The following is a 22335-nucleotide window of genomic DNA, read 5'->3' on the forward strand; positions in this document are numbered from 1 at the left end:
CTTTTCTTCCTTTTTGTTTTTATATCCACAGGTAGACTCAACCGTGTGGAGATCTCACTGCACTGTTGCACTGATTGTTGGTCTTTTCCTGCAGAGATTCATAGATCAACATCTACAAGTTGTAGATTTTTCACAGCCACTTAGAGGCAGTGTAATGGGACTATTCTTGTTCATACCGTGCCTTTGTCAGCTCTTCAGTATTCCTCCTTTAGATTTTCAAATAATCACCATTCAACCCACGCAGTGAATTGCACACCTTTGGCACACTGTTGGCTTACTGAAGGACCATACAAGTCTGTCTCCAGAGCCTTTACACTCTTGAATTCCCATAATCCTTCTCTCAGCATAGCCTGAGAACTATGCAAATGGACACGGATGCATAACCATAAATCCTCATTTTAAAATACAATGAATTCAGTGTTTCATTCTACAGCGATGTATGTCTTGTTAGACTAAATATCATAGTATACTGCACTGATATCTATTACCTGAGATTGAATGAGCGGTAATATTAATAATAATAACTCCTGCATCGTACTGTACGGCTGAAGGTCTAGAATAAAAGCTTTTTTTAAGGCACTACACTTGTTTATGAAATCACCTTTAAGACTTCATATCAGAATGAAATTGTGTTTAAAATGAGTTTGCTTAAGTGGGTTTAATTTGTGATATCTCTGATGTTTTAATATTATCATATGAGTAATATTATAGCAGCATCCTAAGGTTTCATTTTATTATATTAGAGCTACTTTGAGTCTGACTACGGTGACGTCAGGAAGAGACAGATTGAATATCTAATAAGAAAATCAAAAATATTAAGGAAAATATTCTTTGTTTTATAATCTCGGCTCCTATTTTGCTGTGTGTCTTCGAGCCTAAGATCCCGTAACACCTCTATAAAGGGGTTAAATGAGGCTGTCCTGAAAATTCAGGGATCAATACAAGAGAAGTCGGCATTTTAAAGGAAGAGAAGATTAAGAAGGAAGAAAAAGAGAAAAAAAAAATCAATGAAGAACACAGTAAATATAGCTGTAGATTTTTCCTAACGAGCCTGGTGGGGAGAAATTGATGGTTTCATGGCCTGGATATTTATTGCACCTGCAGAAAGTTGTGTGCTTGCTGCAGGTGACTGTGTGTACATTTGTTGAAGTGCATTCATTAATAGATCTGGCTGTCAGTCAGTGCAACAGGAGCTTTTGTTATGTGGGCGCTGTAAAAAGAAAAAAAAAAAAAGGTTGAAAAGAAAGGGGAGGGCAGATGGATCAGGGAGGGTGAGTGAGGTAGGCCAGGGTCCTCCAATTAAAATTTAAAACACGACGCAATAAGACAGCAAAACGTAAACAGCATACCAAGAGACAAGTCGGACAGGCGGACATCAGACCAGTAACTGACAGGAACGACACCACGAACTGACGAGATTGAGGAGGAAGGAAGGAGAAAAGAAACGAAGGAAGCAAGCAAAAGGATGGGGGGAAGGGGACGTTAGGAGGGTGAGGGATGCAGATGCTTCTCTACTTTTACTAACCTTCAGGTCCCTGTGCACTATGTCATGTTGGTGAATGTGATGGACACTTTCTAGAATCTGATGGATACAGTGACTGTGAAGACAAAACAGAGAGAGGAGGGACGGTGGGAGTGGAGAGGGGAGTGAAAGGATGGATGGAGATGGATGGACCGTAGGAATGTATAGAGAGGGGTGAAGGTGGAGAAATGATAGAGAAGGAGTGGAGGAGAAGAAAGAGGGATGCCAAATGAGTGACAGAGAAAAGACAAAATGAAAGATGAGAACAGGGCAGGTTAGGAGGAGGAAGAGAGGTCATGTAACAGGTGGGAGGGAGAAAGGAGAAGGCAAGAGAGATTGATGCAGACAGAGGTGGAAGGAGAGGGATGGGTGAGTGAATGCAGGTGGAGGAGACAAAAACGTTTCGTTTTGCTTCTTTAAACATGATGAGAGACAGGGGCAGCCACAGCAGAACAACCTGGCAGACAAAAAACACATCAAACACTGACAGAGGAGAGGAAAGGAGAGGAGAGGAGGAAACGAAAAAAGATGACAGGTTTTGAAAGTGAAGATAAAAATGTTCTGCAGAGGAGAAAGAAAATGATAATAATACATAAGAGAAATGGAACACTTATGTATAGGATGAAACTGAATCATAGAAGACTGGTGGGCTGTTGTCAGGCTATTTTTCCATCACTAAAAGGAAAACACATCACCATGCGTGTGCACTGCAGAGAGACACATGAAACTAACTCGCTATAATGTGTGTGCGTTTGTATTTTAATGTGTGTGCATGTAGGCTTAGTGCAATGAGAGAGTTTAATGTGCAGAATATGTGACTAATAGCAGGCGCAAGGAGACAGGCAGCCTGCAGGATCCACACCCACACAGTGTCTAATGAGTGGGAGGCCTGAGAGAGAGAATCAGAGATATACAGTACGTATGTGCATGCCCGCTCTCTCACTCACACACACACACACACACACACACACACACACACACACACACACACACACACACACACACACACACACACACACACACACACACACACACACACACACACACACACACAGCTTATGATTTGATACTCGTCAACACCAAAAGGCATATTTCTGTTATAGTAAATCCTACTGACTGCACTAATTTCCTGATCCTGGAAGCAATCTGCAGCCACATGGTAATCCTACCATTACATTTAATGCGTTTCAAAAAAGAAACCTGAGTATGTAAAGTAAAGGCATTTAGAAGATGTAATATAATGCTTTTTTCTAATCTTAAAGAGTAACTTAAAAAAAAAAAGCTGCAGGCTCAGCATTGCACCGTTGCTGCAGTGAACTTCAAAATGAACCAACTGACCATCATCAGCATCAAAGATCGGTGCAGCACTGTTTAAAATTTAACCCTAGTCACAAGTTCCTGACCTGAGCTCTTGTGTTAAATGATTTCTAACCCGCAGCATACTAAACGGGAGGTCAGTGGTTTCCAAACTCCATTCGTGTGGCACCTGGAGCCACCCAACATCAAGAGTTAGATGTTATGATATATTAAATACAGAAAAACTAGATGGTACCCTGCAGATTTACACATTAATATTTACTTAAAATGTATTTTCCTTAAAAATAAAATCAGTAAAATAAAAACATTTTGTAGGCATTTCACTAGCTGGGTCCACGTCCTCATTTTAGGTTTGACAGCATTTTAGTAGGTAAAAGGTGAATGGTTTGGACATTAATTGAGCCGCAGTTTGGGGAAGGCCTCGAAGGGGAGTGGCAGCAGCTCCCAGGCCTGGCCGGTCCCCATGTACTAAATAGAAGTGAAGAAGTTAAAGAATTGAAAAGGTCAGGGAGGGTGGGGCACATACACGAGAATGAACAGCTTTTAGAACTGGGGGAACCTATATAGATAAGAACCAGAAGGTGCGTGTTTGGAGGTGTGGTCCCACTCCTGAAATTCTGATACTTAATCTCCAATTAGATAAGACAAAAAGATGTTGACACGTCACTAATAGGTGGTTTTTGGTCTTGTTTGGAGGGATAATCAGATATATACAGCTGAAAATATATAATATAGTGAGCATAATGCAGCCAGAGTCTGTTGAATAATAATCGGTTATATTTTTGTTAGTGTACTTTAACTTGTGAACAATCCATCTGACAAAGAGTCAGATAGTAAAAGTAAACAAAGTAAACATATAATATTTATTCATAACAATCAAGGAAAGTTACTTTGCAGTAGCAGTTAGTGTAATTTTAATGACAAAGGGAATTTTAAAAAAATTAAAATATTATATTTTTATAATTATAATCTATTAAAAGCATGTATTGGTTTTCCATGTAATGTTAAAAAAAATGTTTTAAAAGGTTTTCCAGATTCTATACATGATAGTTGAATGGTTGACGAAACAAGAAAGGGCGCTACATGTAGTAAATCCACCCTAGAGTAAGGACTTAACAGCAGCACCGCAGAAAAGCATAGGTGGGTGTACAGCACAGATAAAGATGTTTTATGAGTCACAAAGTTAACAGTTATCATTAAGTGGTTATGATAACTATTTGTGTTTGACTGTTTCAGGAAGGACATGCCTGTGACTTACTCAGATAAGAGGTGAAGACCTGCACAGAACACCACACCGTCTGGCTTCTTCTCTTCAATATAACCTGCTCTATATTTGCTTTTTCACACTTCCTGATGCTGCTGTTTGGACTGTCAGTTAATATAAAGTGACAGTGATTTGAAAGTTTACTGCATGCCTGCGTGGACACAGTGTTTGGCCTGACAGAAACCCACTGAGTATGGCATTTAGAAATAGGGGAGCGTCTCCATGCTGCTCCTTTGTTTATCCATTTGTGCATGCCTCTAATATCTCACTGTCCAAAACCATTTTGTCATTCCGAGTGATTGTTTATGGACTCCTGGCGGGGCAAAGAGGGGGGGGGAGTGCAACGCTCATCTTACTGGCTAAAAAAAATGTGACTTGCTCAGCACTTTCAGCTATAACGTCCCACTGTTCTCTGCAGGAAGCTGAAGTGACACTCGGAGGAAAATCAAATACAGCATCAGTGAATGTGTCAAGCGTGGGGCACCTTCTGTACCTCTCATATGCCTGAGATGCTTTCAAACTACACCGTGCTTTCTCTTGTGAGCATGGTTAAAATGTTTTTTTTTTAAAAGAGGATCATAGAAAAAATAGATTGGCTGCCATGTTTTTTGTGCTGCATAAAGATGAGGATGAAAAAAAAAAAACAAGTAAGAACAAACAAAACAACCTTTCAAAATACTTCACCATGGAAACTAATGCGCAAACCATTCGTGGCAGTGCATCACTGTAGCCAAGCAGAAAGTAAATTCTCAGAGCAATGTTTTGCATATTAAAGACAAGACAGAATCAAAGTTCACAATATATTTAATGTCTAATGCTGTGGGGTGGTGTGAGGATGCGTAGTCCAACGCTGATCTACAAATCAGGACTAAACTTACCTTCTTATGACAGGAACAAATCTAGATTAAACACTAAACTGAATCTCTTAATCTCAGGCTGCACAGTCTGAGCATGTGCATCAGATTTCACTCCACGGAGAGTTTCACTAAACTGCTGGCTGGTATAAAAAGCTCACATAATCTGCCTGGTCAAAAGAAAAGAAAAAAAAACAACATTTCACTGCACTACTTTTAAGCTTTTTTAATATTGATTTCCATGCAGAGTTGTGTTATTTTTTTTACTAAGCCCCTAAAATCTACTTCAGCACATCCAGAAGATTCTCAATAGAAGTTAAGGTCTGGGCTCTTTGGTGGCCAATCCATGTATAAAAATGATGCCTCATGCTCTGTAAACCACTCTCACAACCTAAGACCAAAGAATCCTGGCATTGTCATCTGGAAATATATTAATCCATGACCCACACCTTATATATTTTTTACTTTTAAGATGTTTCAGAAAGTGTGTGGGGAAAATGGTTTGCTAACCTTAACCGTAAAACAACTTAATAAATCAACAATGTTTGTGTGCCACAGCTCCTGCTCCCTAAATATTCCTGAATGCAGCTTTATTTGTAATCAAATAAAGCACGATGGCCTCGATCCAATCAAACGCTGCTTAAGAGAAACTCGATTCTGACGGGGGGCGACAAGGTGTTATGCTGCACAGTTTGGGGTCTGTGAGACTAATTATCGTAGCTAATTAAAGTCCCACTTCTTGCTGGTCTCCAAGGGAGCGAGGGGGGAGGACTGGGGTGGGGGTGGTAGGTGGAGGTGGGGAGGGGGGGTACTGGCCTGAATGAGTGACATTCAGAAAGGAGGGGAAAGGAAAGTGAGTCCGTGTGTGTATGTGTGCATGAGCAAGGAATGAACATTTCAAGGGTTGCAAGGTGGGTGGCAAATGCTGTAGGGTTTATGTGTACTGTAGGATAAAGCAGGTGCCTGGCGGCCTACACATAAAGAGTAAACCACTGCATCGCTGCTGTCAAAACAGATTACAAATTCCAAAACATACACAAGAACATTTCTTTATATCCTGTTATGGAAGTATAGTTCAGCTGCCTTTACTTGGCCACTAAAATAAATAAAGTGCATTTTGTTTTATTAGTTTAAAAGCATCACACACGCAGTGAGATGCCAGTATGCAATAAATGAGACAGTAGCCTCTGATGGAAAATGCCCAGTAGAAAGACAACATTTAATACAGAATGAAAAAAAGAAAAATCACCCCTGTTGAATTTAGAAGCACCATCACGACAGAGCTACATCTAGTATTTCATCATTCTTTTCTCTGACACCATCAAAATGGTAATTTAGTGAATGAAAGTCAGATTTATATATAGCAGATCTCTCTCTGTATGTCTCGGATATGCTATCACCCTCATTACATAAATTATAGTATGCGTGAGAATCAGAAAATCTCACAAGATGATACTATTACGGTTTGAGTGGTATCGCGATATAAAATGATTCTGTGATGAGACAAGATATTCATCACAAATTCTGTGTAACTGAGTAAAGAAAACCACTAAAAAGGCAGAAGGCAGTAATTATGTATACTTTTAATTCACTTGTAATCCGCATGAGTATGTATGTTATCGTTATTATCTGATAATAATTCAATATGCCATCTTAACAAGTTAGTTCTTGGATTTGCCGTCTTGTGTGTTCCTTCTATTTCACTGCAAATACTGTTTCCATCCCCTTTATCAATTTTATTTGATAAGCACCAACAAAAAAGTCAGGAAGTGCCTGCATGGATATTTATAGGATATCTGTATTGCTTTATATATATGACCATCGTAATGACAGTAAGTAAGGTGTTTGCCTTTTCATACAATTTCTATCGTACTGTAAGTTTCTGAAAAGCAGAGAATCTTAGATGCATTTGAAACAGCGAAACCACATTTACGTTTTTTGGAAGCATAAATCGTTTCTTGAGATAAAGATTTTAAAAAAATCTCTTATATTTTAGACTTGTGAGTGGGTACATTTGCATTAAAGTGAACAAATTACAGAGCACTGTGGGTTATGACCTTTCTGCTGTGAGTGATATAAGTGCCTCTTAGCCACCTGTTGTAACTGCTGACATTAGCAGCTGACATCTATATGAATGTTTTCCTGAAAAACAAAACAATTCACCCACAAAGACGACAATGCATATCCAGTCCATCTTATGAGCTAATCTTTGACCCAGTGCTAAAATTAATGACCGTAAGGACCAGGCCATATCAGGGTTGATTTACCTGTTGATGGAGCATAGCGTGATTAAAAATAACACGATTACTGTGGTTTAACTGACATATAGATTGAGATATATGGTGTCAGGGAAGAACATCTTACTTTAATGGAAAATATTAACAAGAGTTACTGAACTTGATGATGATGATTCCTGACTTACAAATCAAACAATGACAGTAAAGTGTGTAAACAGCTCACTGGTCGGGGATGTTTTACCCAAGGATATCAAAGAAACAAAGTTTCATGATTACCTGAACCCTCACCATCCTCGTTAACTCGAAGAAACCTCAGAAAATAAAAGTTAGCCTTTTCCATCAGTTACACAGTCGATGCTAAAGAGTAAAAGCACTTTAAACAAACTAAGTCAAACTCTGAGTGGAGACTTGGGCTGAAATTGGCCATTTACTGTGCCAAACTGGTGTGATTTTCTACAACAGCAGACTATTCAGTTCTGCTTTTAATGTTGCTGAATGGACTAACACCCACATCACAACTGTCAGTTTCAAGCATCTCTCTCACTCTTCTCTCAGCCTATTGTCTGTCCACCCCCCCCACTCCATTTCCTCTTCCGCCATTGGTTAAAAAGCAAACTGTGTGTATGTGTGTCGATGAGTCAGCATGAGTGGTGGGTGTGAGATATAAAACGGCATGGGTGGCTGTGGGGGAAGGGGGAGGGGGGGTGAAAAAGAAAGTAAAGTGGGGGACGGAAGCAAAAGAGAAAGAAAGAGAAAAGCAAGAAAGTAGGTAGGACGCGCACACGCACGAGGTGGACAGGGTCATGCTTATATTCTTGTTTTCATATTTCTCAGTGTTTAAAGGAAAAGCATGTGAGGAACATGAATGAGCAACATAAGAGTGTAAAGGTGTACCCTGAACATCCACACCAGCTAAGCTATTTGAATCATTGAAAGAAAAATACCTGAGGTTTGACCAATTAGAGTTCTACACATAGTTACAAACACCAGCAACCTATTATGTGAGAGATACAATGCAGTTTTATGTTCTTTGTAGCAAAGGCTGTCATTATCTTGGGGTTTCGATTTTCCTGTGCCAGAAAATAATTACTGCTTTTGAGGCTATTTTAGCACCACACGCTGCACTTCAAGTGAAATTATTTATTTTCTTTTTGAGAACAAAAAATCGAACGACGTATTCATCAAAACACTTGTGCCGAGAGCTTCTTGCTGTGACACGTTTTACGCTTTGCAGCCCATTTGTAGGTTTACAACAAACACCACTTTTTTCTGGCTTCATTTTTTTTTCCTGTTTTCCTTATAAGACTCGATGGTGCATTTTGAGAGGTTACTCACACAGACGGCTTTTGATTTAATTTAAGAAAATGTTTTGAAAGACATTAAGATTTATACATTTATGTTAAAATAATATGAAATGCAATAAAAAAAACTGCCTAGATTTTGTTTGTATAGACCTGAATAGGTTAAAGATGACTTCGAGTGAGTCCCAAATTAAGCCACTTCTCTATTCTGTGCCGACTGATCACCTTTAAAAGGCAAATGAAATGTTTTTCTAAACTTTGATGTCAAACATGCATCATGTCATGTTTGATGGCTGTGTTGTCAGCTGGAGTTTAATGTATGGCTGTAACAAACAGCTGTAACTAAACAGAGACAGAACTCCGTCCTGTGGCAAGTGTCTAAACCCATAGCTGGTTTGTGTCCACCTGCTCTCTGTATGCTTTAGTACTGATTTAGGATTTTGCTGAGCACGTCTGGGTCCGACTTTAAGCCACTTAGCAGAAAAATCAGCTCCATAATAACAAGTTCACAGAAGAAAGAAGCAAAAGAAAACAAAAGAATGTTTTGCTTTTTCATCCAAAAACTTGGTAAACTGTGTTTTTAAGGATGTTATATCAATGCAACAACAGTTATTGTTATTGCTCAGATATTTTGTAGTTATATAAACATCTTAACACATATCTTGCGTTATGCATGTGTTTGCAACTTCGACCCTAACCATAGGTGACAAAAATACAAGTATCTTAGTCACCACAATTTACTGTGTGTGATTTGGTACTGAAAACCTATAGTGGTCAAACCTCAGTCTGGTCTTAAAGGTAGTCCTGTGTCAGTGTGAGAGGTGAAGTACTCTGATGTAAAGGAAGAGGCAAAGGACAGAGGAGAAATATAACAAACAAAGGGGGGATAAAGATGAAAAGAACAAAGAAAGTGGCGGTGGTAGTAGTATAGCAATGAAAACAGGAAGTGGAAGGAAGACCACTAACAGAATAGAAAAGGCAAGAAGATACAAAAGAAGACAGTAAAATACAGAGAAAGAACAGAAGTGAACAGCAACACATGCAGTGTAAGGGGCAGAAAACAGGGGACAAGATAAGACAACACAGAGCAAGTAGTAAGAGGAGAGGACAGTGAGACGAAGAGGGGAAGGAAGAGTAGAGCAGAGTCACAAAAGAAGAGGAAGAACATGTACAATCAAAGAAAAAAAAAAAACAGACAAGAAGACAACAGAGGACAAAGACCATTTAAGGGCAAAGAGAAGCCCCACATACAGGAGTGAAGGCTGCGCTCCTACCTGGCATCGGCCTCACTGTAATACTCTCTGGCTACGATGTCCTCAAATAGTTCACCTCCGGTCACCCTGTAAAAGCAGACAACACACACACACACACACACACACACACACACACACACACACACAGACACACACACATTTATTTAGGAAAGCTGGAATGGTTGGAGTGGAAGGAGGAGGTAGTGATGGTGGTGTGTGGTTATAAATGCTTCAAATCAAGGATTCCTACTTCAGTTCTTATTTTCTACAGCTCCCCCCTTCCCCCCCAATCCTCCTTCACTTCATCCCCCCTTCCCACACCGTTACCATGGAAACTAGAGGGAATTGCTGAGAGATAGATGTGGATAGCGTGGGTGGTGATAGTGGCAGTGGTGGTGGTGGTGGGGCAAATATAAGAGAGAGTTATGCAATTGTATATGTATATGGAAGAGCTGGGAAAACTGAGAGGCAGCAGCTAAAAGAAAAGGGGGGCAGAAGATGAAAAGGGATGAGGAGGAGCAGAGAGGAGAGGATGACGACAATGACGATGACTTACAAGTCAAACAGGAGGTAGTGGAAGCCCTCCTCTGATATACTGTCATGAAGACGAACTGCGAGAGAAAAAAAGAGAGATTGAGAGAGATAAAGTGATACCTGGGCTCTGTGTAGCTGGAGCATTCAAGCTATGATGGTTATTCAAAGAGTTTCTGAAAAACACTGGGGATGACTGCTGCATTTTAAGTTTTTGGTTGTTTTTTTTTTAAAAAGGAAAAAGGTGAGATAAAGAGATAGTGAGAGTGCGCGTGGGGTAGAAACCACAGGGAGTCGAAATAATTGAGTCTTACGTCATATGTGTTTACAATAGGGTAGGAGCTTCTGGCAATACAGGGCTCGGTTTAAACAACAAATGAATAAAACTATATACTTCTATTGGATCTTTTAATAAAAAATTTTAAGTGTGTGTTTTGGCAAAAAAAAGAAATTGTTCTGTATCAGGAATAAAAGACTGTTAATCAAATCTAAACTGGTCTTTACTTTTAAATGGATTCAAACTCATTTAAATTATTTTCAAATTATTTTCAGTGGGTTGAAAATAAGAAAAGCGTGTCCTCACCGATGTTGGGGTGTTTCAACAGACGACAAATACGAGCCTCTCGCTCCAGCTTCTGGTGATCTGAGGCGCAACAAAAGAGAGAGAGGTATGTCAGAGTTATTGTTAAACTTGGGTTATAAATATGTTATATCTATATTGTAGAAGGCTTTTTAGGACGATAAAGTCAAATGTGTCAAAAACAGTTTAGAAAATGGTTTCATGTCACAAAGGACGAAGAGAACGCAAAGGAACCCAGTGGGTGTAAAATATGGAAAAAGTGAAACATAATAAGGCGTGTTGTTCTTCCAAGTTTTAAACTAAGAAGGCTCAAGGTGGATTCCAGTGCTACATACTATAATTTAAAAAAAACAAACAAACACATTCTTGTTTTACTCCATAGTTTAATGGGTGATCTTCACTAAGGCCCACAAGATTCAGCAAGTTTCTGTATTGGTGACTGACAACATAACTGTTTTCTGGTCATTTAGAGCACAAGAAAAACAATATTTCCTTAAACATAAAACTGCACAAAAAATAAATAAATAAATAAAAATGAATGAAAAATGAAAAAAAAGGTCAAAAAGATCAAATAAATATCCATCCATACAAAGCATTTTTCGTGTCCATGAATTCAAGAGTCTATGTAAAAACTGAGCATGAATATTTAGCAAAAATACAAGTTGTTCAAATTATAAAACACCAAACTGAATTTAAATAATGTTGCTGAATTTTTGTGTGTGTGTTACATTTTTCTCCATAATGCAACATAAATTTAATATATTATGTTTAAGTGGCTTTGAACTTTGAATATTTCAGAAACTCGTGATCTACTGGGATTTTCCCACACAACCAACTCTGGGGTTTACAAAGACTGGTCCCGTAAAGAGAAAATGAGCAGCGGTTCACTAGGAGAAGATACCCTGTTACTCCCAGACTTCAAAGGAGCATAGCCATAATTCTTCCACCCAGAAGGAAGAGAATAGTAATTCAAATAACCACTTATTACAACCAAGATATGCAGAAGAGCATCTCTGAATGCAGGAAGGAGCAGAAGACCACACTGCCTGCCGTTCCTGTTTGCAAAGAAAACTACTTTGAGACTAAAATTTGTTGCCTGGTGTGTCTGTGCAACATTTGGTGCAAACAACATGAAACAGTGGTTCCACAGTGGATGTGTTATATCAATAAAGAAATGATGTGGGAATTATTTTATAGGGATATTTTCTGAGCTTCAGTACTGGCTGAGCAGCATTTTGACACCAGAGCATACCAACTACTGCTGCTGACCATGTTTATTCTTTTATGACCGCTATCTACACATCTTCTGATGGCTACTTTAAGGATAAAATACAGTGTCACGAAGCTGAAATCATGTCTGGTGGTTTCCTTCACCTGAACTGAATCAATCCAATAGTGCATCTTTGGGTTGTGGTGGAACCAGGGGCGTAATTTCCAGGGGGGTTAGAGGGTTATGACCCCCCAATAATCAGACCCAACCAATATAACCCCCCCAATAAAATTGTGAATGATCTTGCATAAATAGGCTCTTGATTTTCTTTACTCTTTTCAGGTATTACCAGCAAAATAGTTGCATGTTTAATCATCTTTATCCAGATGTATTTATTTATTTAGACAGAGATCTTGACCCCTCCTATGTTCAGTACAAAGTTACGTCGATGGGTGGAACAGCAGAGTTCAATCGTGGATGCTCAGATGAAAATATCTGCTGGAAATGTGTGATGCTGACATGTCAACACAGACCAAAATCTCTGACTCTAAGCCAGTTCTGAAGAGAAAAGAGGATCATAGCAAGGTGCAACTAACGAAGTGATCGGTGGGTGTAATTTACTGTGAGTGGAAGTACAAATATATGAGCATATATACTTCAAGACACACTATGTATGTATGCAGCTAAAATATTTACATCAGCATGTCCCTTTACATAACAGATTACTGATGCTAACCAACATGCATTACAGGGTTATCGTGCAAGTCACAGCAGGCATATAAAGCACACACACATACAGACACACGTACACACAGGGGGTGGATCACCGGATCCACAAAGCGTGACTGTCAGCACAAACGTACATATGCATAGGTTGCACCCACACGCGTACAATCTGTACGAGTTTAAGAGAACACAGACTGGCAAAACTCAAGTGCACACATTCACACTGGCACTGTGGAGTGACAGTGAAGTGTAAGCGTGGTGATTATAGTCTCAGAAGATGAGAGGAGTGAGGCGGAGAAAGGAGTGGAGGAGTGTTGAAGGGGGACAGGAGAGGAGGAGGAAAAAGGAAGGAGAGAAAAAATACAAGGACGTTTAATATGCACAAAGCCTGGTTGCTGTCTTTCTGTTGAAACAATAAGACACCGCTAATCACTGCCTGCTACTTTTTTTTTTTCTTTTTAACTCTAGTCATTTATTCTTCACATTTGGTTTTTGTTTGAGGCTATGAACTCACTGAATATTTTTTCCCATTTATTTGTTTGTCCATGTGTAACAAACTGCATTTTAATGGGACTGAATTTCATCTTTTCAAAACATGGATTCACATCTGACCTACTCAGAAACACACCGATTACAATGTTTGTGATTTACTGGGAGAGACCTATTGCAAATTAGCACTTTAAATAAGGCTATCATTCCTGCGCGATCGTGCAAGCTTTCACTGCAGTTGAACTGTATCTGACTGACTCTTAAAAACTACCAACTCTCAGCTTGTGTTTAGCACTCCCAGATGTTATCTGTCATACTAATGTCAAGTGTTGGAAAACTTGTCATGGGCACTCGCATCGCATTTCATTCTATCAGTGGCATCTGCTAATATTACTCTGCAAGTACAGAATTGGCTCACAGTAGCTGCTGTGGTGCATCATCTATCGTCTACCATCTGTGCCTTTGTTATCAATCCATCATCTACGTGGGACAGTTTTATTATTAATATTGTGATATCAAGTATTGAAAGATCTATTGAAATATAACACATGTGTCATTACTGGGCTTTTTTTCTTGCCTTGTTTCTGCTTAAAACTCATTTGGCATTGTGAGGTGAGGTAATTAAAAAAAAAAACTCATCATATGATTTACAGATGGAGGATAACTGAGGATGAGATACACGACCTCCCCTGAAATGAACATGGTCTTTTATCAGGTCTTTTATCAGAGCTTTATCAGACCGGCAGATAACACTACAGCAAAAAATTGTGTATGACAGATGACCTTCCCATGGCAGAACACTCATAACAGATGCTCTTCTCAACTGCCCTGCATAAAAGAGGACACAACTGATAACTGTCTATACAGTCTGCAGTGTGTGTGATAACCTTGTGGTGTGTGTGTGTGTGTGTGTGTGTGTGTGTGTGTGTGTGTGTGTGTGTGTGTGTGTGTGTGTGTGTGTGTGTGTGTGTGTACCAAAGAAGAAGTCAGCTATCAGGTTCAACTGTACGACAGTATTTTTAGTACTGCATATGAGGGGTCAGCGTAGTTTAACAAGAACTATGGAGATTAATGTAATTTTATTTACGTATTGCATGTAGTGTATCAGAATAAAACTGATATGTAACTGACAGTTAAAAACCCGGTTTATAAAAGGTACCTTCTCTCATGTATAAATGGTGGGAGATTTGCCAGAGCTACTGCAACACTAAACATTTACTTAAATAGATTTACTGTAAGGCCGAGAGCTCCATTTGTTTTCATAATTGTGTTTACGTATTTAGCTAGGTAGATACTATTCTAAGTAGGGACAGCTGATGTAGTGGCAGATCATATAAGAAGATTATCATGTGCATTTTTGTTATCTAGTTACAATTTTAATATATTCTCACTCTTAATTTCATCTTTTGCTCAACTGCTCATTAATGCAAATGAGCCAATCACATGGCCGAAACTCAGCGCACTCAGACAAGCTTGGTGAAGAAGACCAAACAGAGCATTAAAATGAGTAAGAAAGGTGATTTAAGTGACTTTGAACATGTCATTGTTCAAATGGTGCCAGACAGACTGGTCTCATTTCAGAATCTGATGATCTTCTGGGATTTTTCCCGCAATACCACCTGTAGGGTTTCTCTGAATGCACAACAAGTTATAACAGAAGCATAAAGCCTACAGCAGCAGAAATCCACATTAGACACCACTCCTGTCTGCTAAGAATAGGACACTGATGCTACAGTTCGATTGGATGGCCAAAACTAAACAATAAAATATTGGAAAAACGTTGCCTGGCCTTCAGACTAGTCCTGCTCTGTCATTTAGATAATAGGATCATAATCTGGCATAAATAAGATAAAAGAACAGAACAATGCTGCCTTTTATTAACAGGCTTTAGGCTGTTGGTGATGTAAATACATGTGGCGAGTTTTCAAAGAAAGTTAACCAAAAGGAACGGACGAAAGATTTGAGACAACTCGTTTCAGATAAAGAAACAACCAATTATAAGATAAATGAAGATTACTGTGAAATCTGAGTTGTGCATAGCTACTCCAGTAGAGTCAGAATAAAAACACGGAGCAGGACGTGAGCATAACGGCACTCATTTAAAACACCAAGAATTTTTATTCCACAGAGAAAAGAAAAAAAGGGCCTTTTTGGCCCTCCACCTAATATAAAATGCACTGATTTCTGTTAAGTAAGGCGCTCCAACCCCCACCCTTTCACTCCCAAAGGCCCATTTCTAGTCAGAAAAACCCTAAACACGTATCTTGAAACGTGTCCAACATTACACTTGTTTCTGGACTTTAATTAATTATTGCAGTTTACAGTTATATGCTGAAAACGTAAAAGCTGGTCCAAAATGCATTCGCTCTGGGGTTTAAAAAAAAAAAAAGTACTCTTTTGTAAAAACATGACACACAAACAAGATCAAATGAGAACTTCCTTGTGTGGTTCTCACTGTAATTACTTGACTGTCAGCAACTGTGGCCGTGCGGCTCTTTTAGTGCAGCCTGCTTAAAATATTCATTTAATGAGTCTTTCAAAGTGCCGGTCAGTCAGAAGCAGCAGGGTAAATAAGAAATGAGACCAGGGAGTGGGGTAAGGAAGAAAGGCAAGGACAAGAACACATGCACAGAGTAGGATAACCCAAGGACAACATTCAGTGAAATCAGTGGGAATCTTCATGCTGAAGGAGAAGAGAGCAGAGGAGAGGAATATATTTGGGTTAATCATCACCAGTGAGGACTTAAGTCTCTAGAGAGGGAGGAGATGTAAAAAGACAGCCACAAAGACAGCCAGATATAACCACTGTTCGGAACACTTGACTCGTAACAGCGTGAGCCCTACCAGCAGGGAAATGTGGAGTGGGGATTGAAAGGTTTCCTATATCCTATAGATCCTACAGAAGCACAGCATCAAAAAGCAGCCTCTGAGTTTAAGGTGAAGCATGACAGTGGTGGTGCAGAGGGGCTGCATGTATATAGAAATCTAAGTGGATTCCTGAGAGTAATATGATTAAGAAAGCATCATTTTTCCAGTGAAACACCTGAACTTGTAATCTCATTACATGACATTACATAATTACATAATGGGTGAAATACTTCCATATAAACAGAGTGTGAATTGACAGAAAAAGTACCAACACATCTTGAATTATTTACATTTGTAATTGCAGCCACAGTGATTTGATTTCACACTCGGGTTTAGGTCTCATCACTTTAGTTGACTATATCTGCCCTGGTTATGTGACATTGACACAAAGCTCACTGGCCAAAACCAGGTCAGATCACTTCTACTGCATTGCAGGTGAACATCAACCCCCCCCCACACACAGACACACAAGCTCTACTCTATCATGATATAATTACATGGCCATACAGGAACCTCTGGCATCCACTGTCCAGAGATCATTGCCAATAAACAAGTCCTATGATTGGCTGGAAGCCTTGCCCAGCAGACCTGCCCTATATTTCCTGTTGACATGTGTTGGATTGGCATTAACCGTTTGTCGGCTGGAAAAGGGAACGGCAGGGTGGGGTGGTGGGAAGATGTAATGAGAAGCCCGACTACTACTCTATTCATAAATTTGAATGTTCAGTGTGTGAACCAAGTGTTATGACTACAACAACCAACGAATTGTGACACTTTTTGGTTGTAACTAATAGTTTCTTGATAGAGTTCACTGTCCAGTTGACTGCCTGCATCTCAGACACTGCTTCTCTGCTGTGGCTGTCTGAATATCTGCCCGTGTGTGTCTGAGAGAAAGAGAGGGAGAGTCAGATGAGTATCCCGTGCTAAAGGCATGTAGGCGTACAGGCGCATGGCCCTCAGCTGCCAAATGCCTGAGGTGCCTTTGCTCTGATGACCCCACCCTCCCCTCAGCTACCATCTCCATCTGCTGATCCTAAACAAACGCTCCTCTTAAGTTGGTGAAACCAGGGCTGTAAACTCACCGAACCTACCTGCTGCCTGAGAAATATTATAACATCATAAAAGGCCTAAACCAAATCCCACTTATAAAGTAGAGCAGCAAGCCATCAGGGCTGCCATAAAGCGTGAATGCAGCAGCAGCCCATGTCACAAAGGTCATGGAGCTATAAAAAGGACTTTGAGTAGAAGTAGTATGCAGCAGCTCTGTTGGCTCTAGCATAGCCCTGCTATTTCACAGAACATGGCTCATCCATTAGTAAGGAGCGCAGCACGGGCCTCGCGCACCGCTCAGTCAGGTCAGATCAGTCACCCTATCAAATGTTGAAGCAGAGAGATTACACTGTGCCTCTGAAAAATGGTGGAAAGCAGCTGCACTGCCCGATAAAGCAGCTGGAGTGAAATTATGCAGAAGTCCAATGATAGCATAATCTATAGGAAGTGTATTTATACTCTGTGTGTCTGTGTAACTTTAAGTCTCATTAAACCAATCTCTAGAATTAACTGCTAGCCTCTTGCAGTTAATAGAGGCCGGATAATCTAGGATGGGTTTAATCTCATTAAATGCTGCACAATGCAATAAAATGCAGGCAAAAAATGAGATACAATTACTGTCAAGAATAATGTGACACCACAATTAGAACAATGTTTGTTGCAGTCGACTTCTATTTTTCATAGAAACTTAAATTTTTATAAAAAGCTTGTCTGCAAAGTTTAATATTAGACTATATTTTCGTTACGGCTTAGTAAGAAAGATAAATACAGATGCTCAGATCATATACCCTCTACCACCCTCGTAATGTTTGAAATCAGAAACACATTTGTAATTTCACTGCACAAAATGTTATGAGTTATGAGTGACAGTAGCAATGCTCATTTGTGTCTGATGCCTGCTGGAGCTGGAAATAGTATGCTGAAATACAATGCTAAAAGTGCATCACAACATCATCTCATTTATTTATTACACTGCACTGTTTCCAAGTGTCTGCCTAGTAAAGGAGATGAACACACATGAGTTTAACCTGACTATATAAACATTCAAGTCTAATATTTTCAAACATTATTATTGAATTTTATACCCAGGAGCCTGACCTTTAAGAAGCTCACATAATCGTGAACACACAAAGTATAATTTTTTTAAATTGTCTGCATACGGCACTGATACTTTAACAATGGTTTGGTAAGAAAATTAACATCTACAAACTGACAAGCCGAACTGAGGGTAACATTTGGGAGAGAAGGCAGATAAGGACAGACATTTCAGGATCAAGCCCTCTGCTTCATGCCTGTTAAAATGCCTTTTCTACCACACTCAACATTTTAACACACAATCCGTTGGTGAGCGTATGTCAAGGCAGGGTAACAGTCAAGTGACAGTGTGGTGCCACCTGGCAGGGCCACGGCAGTGGTTCTCCAGTTACGAGGCTGCAAGGGCAGCAGGAGATTTACACTGGGCAAGTGGTGGTGTAAATTGCCACGGCGACCACAGTGGTGCTCGACTGGCTTTGGTGGCAAAGGCATTTAGCCTTGGCTTTGGCTTAAGTCATTACTGGCTGAGTAGCATGTGACACTAATTACGGTGGTTACAGAGTCTATGTTATTCAGAAGAAACAAAATCCCAATATATAGAAAAACCTTTTCACTTTACATTATTATACAAGCCAGTATTTGAAGACTGACTGATTTATTGATACGCCCATATTATCCTGCAACACATGCAGCAGAATATGAATTGCAGCTAAACAACTAAACAAGATGGTTTCAAGATAAGTAGTGTGTATAGGGTTGGTTATCAGTGATGCCTGCTCTGTTCTCTGCTGTGCTGAGTTTTACTTCTCTTCTGCCCGCCTTTGCTTTTCACATTTGCATGTATGCATGTAGAGGGCAGGAAGATCCCAGAATAGCGCATACAGCTAAATAGAAATTACTGCAGCTGAAAATAGCTTCGACTTTAATGGTCCTGACTGATTTACGTTGAACTCTTTGGACTTGATTTAAAGACAATTACTGCTACGATCTTTCCTGCAGTCGTATTTAGGGCACACGAACAATACTCTACAATTTGTTCTCCAGGGGTTCCTCAACACAACTCAGAAACAGGGTAGTGTAAAAGGTGAACCAGTGTTGAGCAAACCTACTGTATGACTGTCACATCACCATACCAGTGCTGTTTCTACTGCTGCTAGGGCTTTTCCAGCTTCCTCCATTTCTTATAAACAGACATGATTTATAAGAAATTAAACGTTTGTCCTATGAAGTGGCATCTGAGAAGGAAACCAAATTTTGCTGCTACATTTTGCTTATATAACTGTCTACACTACAGGTGGGGGTGGTGACCACTGGGACAGAGAAGCTATGAACAACTTAGTCATTTTTGAATGGTTGCAAATTGTACTTTTAGCTCATGAATTAACAGTTAAATATCGAAACAGTGGTGTTGTTTGAGATCACACTTTGGCTCCCATGGAAGCTGTGATTCAATAGAACTGGATGCATATGTGATATAACACTGAAATAAGTTGTGCTCACCTCTTGCAGATAACTTTTTGGTGTTGATTATTTTAGCAGCATACTCCTGTCCTGTGCACAGCTTAACACATCTGCGCACCACTGAAAATGCTCCCCTGGAAAACACAGAAAAAAAACCCATTGACTAACATTTCATGCATGGTTATCATAGGACAACTCTATCAGAAAAAAAATAACTAACAGCTGAAACAACACTTCATTTCTTTATCATAAATTAACAAGTTGAGACCATTGTTCTCTTGCAAATTCTTGAGTGGTTATGGACCTTGAATAATAATGAGCATGGGGAAGGTTTTGCTGAGTGAACAAATTTGCACACGAATTTGCAGAATGAGCATTTTTCAGACTCAGAACATAACAGAACTGATAACACTTTTCATGTTCACCGTGGACACATTAAACACTTTGCTGCTTAGTTAATAAGATCCCATGAGATCTCCAGTCAGGATACAAGTAATGCGAACACATGTGGGATGTCGAAAGGTAAATTGGTAAAATGTAAGAGCTAAACTGGTCTCTCAAACACATTAGATGTAGAGTCACATAGCCCATATTATCAGCCAACACTAGCCCATCACGGATATATCAATATCAATATTATGTTGTTTGATATGCATGAATATGATTTTCTTTTTGTCAGGACATAAAGCTTAAAATTTGTTTCACTTACAACCGTGTTTCCAACTGTCTTGTACCTGGAACCCATAGAGACCTGCTGGTGTAGTTTGTGTTCTTATTCCTGCGTTATATGTTTTATTTCTTTGTTTTGTAATGTACCAAATGTTTTCAGTGGGTGACAGGTCTGGACTATGGGCAGGTCTCCTATTGTGACATTTAAGCATGATGTCTTTGCACCTTATGTTTTGTACCTTCAAATACTGTCGGTCTTACTTTAATCCAAAATAAATAAATAAATAAATAGCAAAAAGTAAATAAGCAGAATATTCCCCTCAAAACTAATGATAATACATTTTAAAAATGAGAGAGAGCGAAAAAGAGAACGACCATCTGTAGGACAGCACATGTCGCCCCAATACCTGAATGTTTTTCACTGCGCCGTCACAGATGTTTAGAATTTGTTTTTTTCCTTTTAGATCCACCAGTATAAATTAACACACAATATATTTGACATACCAGATTCAAAAGTTCAGTATTGTTTAGGCACGTTTAGTCAAACACAAAATCAAATCATAATACTGTATTGTGTTATTGAAGGGTCTTTACCTTATAATATAAAGTGCCTTTAGACAACTGTTGTTGTGATTTGGAGTTATATAAATCAAATTAAACTGAATGAAAGCTGAATTACTGCCAACTCATCTAAACCTTCGTTTTAGTGTCCAAAGCCAAATTTTGCTATTACATCTATGCATTTCTGCAAAATATAACCATTAATTTCAATAAACGCTCAACCAAAAACAAATGTTTGAATATACTTATACAAACCAAGGCTGGACAAGACTACACAGTCCTGTCCAGCCTTGGTTTTGATTTAGTTGGGTGTGAAACAGTCTGATGTTGAATGGTGCCACTAGTCAGCCTTCACACTGGGATAGTTACAGACAGCCAACAAAGTCAGTGCCAAAGGTGAAGGCCAGCTGACCTGACACTGGGGTAAACTTCTATATAAAAGGCACAAACTCTAGAATACAAAGGGCATTTCATCACTTTTTCAACAACAAGCTGAAGTGCATTTAATGCCCCAACGTCAAGGTCATTACTGTCAATCAGAATTCTGATAAAGAATCAACTCGCCTGAAGCAAAAAACTCACTAGTCACACACACAAACAAACACATATGCTACTGACACCAAACTCCACAGCTGTGCTTGGAAAGTTCATACTCCATGAGGTAAGTATCTAACGTCTGGACTAAATATGCTTTAACACACATAGACGGTTAAATGGGGTAACAGGTCATGAATCACAACTGTGGTCTGACATCCAGAAAGTTGACATGGAGAGATTTAAACATGCCTAAACTATTTTTGAGGGAAAAACACTGGTGCCTGCAGAAGTGAAGGGTTTTGTAACTGGATAAGTTTGAGCTTCTGGTATGCTGTTACAGTCTCCCTCTGATGTGGAAGAATTAAATACTGTGTGGTGTGTAAATCTATACTCTTAGGTTTCAAGCCTAACTGAGACAAACAACAAAAAATTTGTTTAAAAAGTCTTCAAAAGTCTTTCAAAAGCCTTTGTGCTGTTACAGACTTCTTTTTAGCAGCTGTGCAGCAGAAGGACAAACACAAGCTACACTCAAGCCTCTGCGATTGTTCACGTTATTGTTCTTCAAGCTGTTTAGCTTGTTATCTGTGTTCTAATTGAGATCAATTTGACCAATTTAAGCAATGATGTGCATTACTTCTGTGCAAGAACAAACACAGAAGCATTATCTAACCAGGAGCCAGTGTTCAGCACACCTCAATCGGTGCTGTGGTGTTTCTATTAAAACAAGCCTGGCAATATTTGTAACAAACGGGCTAAGCACACTAAAGCAAAAGGACCGAGCTTAAATGTCACAAGTCCTGCTAAGAAAGTGACACCAGCAGAGAGTGAGCACACAATCATTAGCTCTCCTCAGATGTTGGATTAGTATTA

At 39.4% G+C, this 22335-nt stretch overlaps 1 protein-coding gene across 11 annotated transcripts in view; it reads right to left on the minus strand.

The window, feature by feature from the left end:
• camk2b1 (calcium/calmodulin-dependent protein kinase (CaM kinase) II beta 1) overlaps window positions 1-22335 on the minus strand; it is an 89404-nt gene that overhangs the window by 62354 nt on the left and 4715 nt on the right. For 10 of the 11 annotated variants that reach the window (XM_085367511.1, XM_085367507.1, XM_085367504.1 and 7 more), the window contains exons 2-6: window positions 19738-19832; window positions 10863-10922; window positions 10305-10359; window positions 9770-9835; window positions 1526-1598 (exon numbers count right to left, since the gene is read on the minus strand). In XM_085367511.1, coding sequence (XP_085223637.1) covers window positions 1526-1598; window positions 9770-9835; window positions 10305-10359; window positions 10863-10922; window positions 19738-19832 — 349 coding nt within the window. The remainder of the gene's footprint in view (window positions 1-1525; window positions 1599-9769; window positions 9836-10304; window positions 10360-10862; window positions 10923-19737; window positions 19833-22335) is intronic. The other variant, XM_085367514.1, reaches the window with a different exon arrangement.

The sequence above is a fragment of the Diplotaxodon limnothrissa genome, linkage group LG12 (assembly GCF_057381915.1).
Source record: "Diplotaxodon limnothrissa isolate DT_005_m linkage group LG12, D_limnothrissa_male_GT1.1, whole genome shotgun sequence".
Taxonomy (NCBI): Eukaryota; Metazoa; Chordata; class Actinopteri; order Cichliformes; family Cichlidae; genus Diplotaxodon; species Diplotaxodon limnothrissa.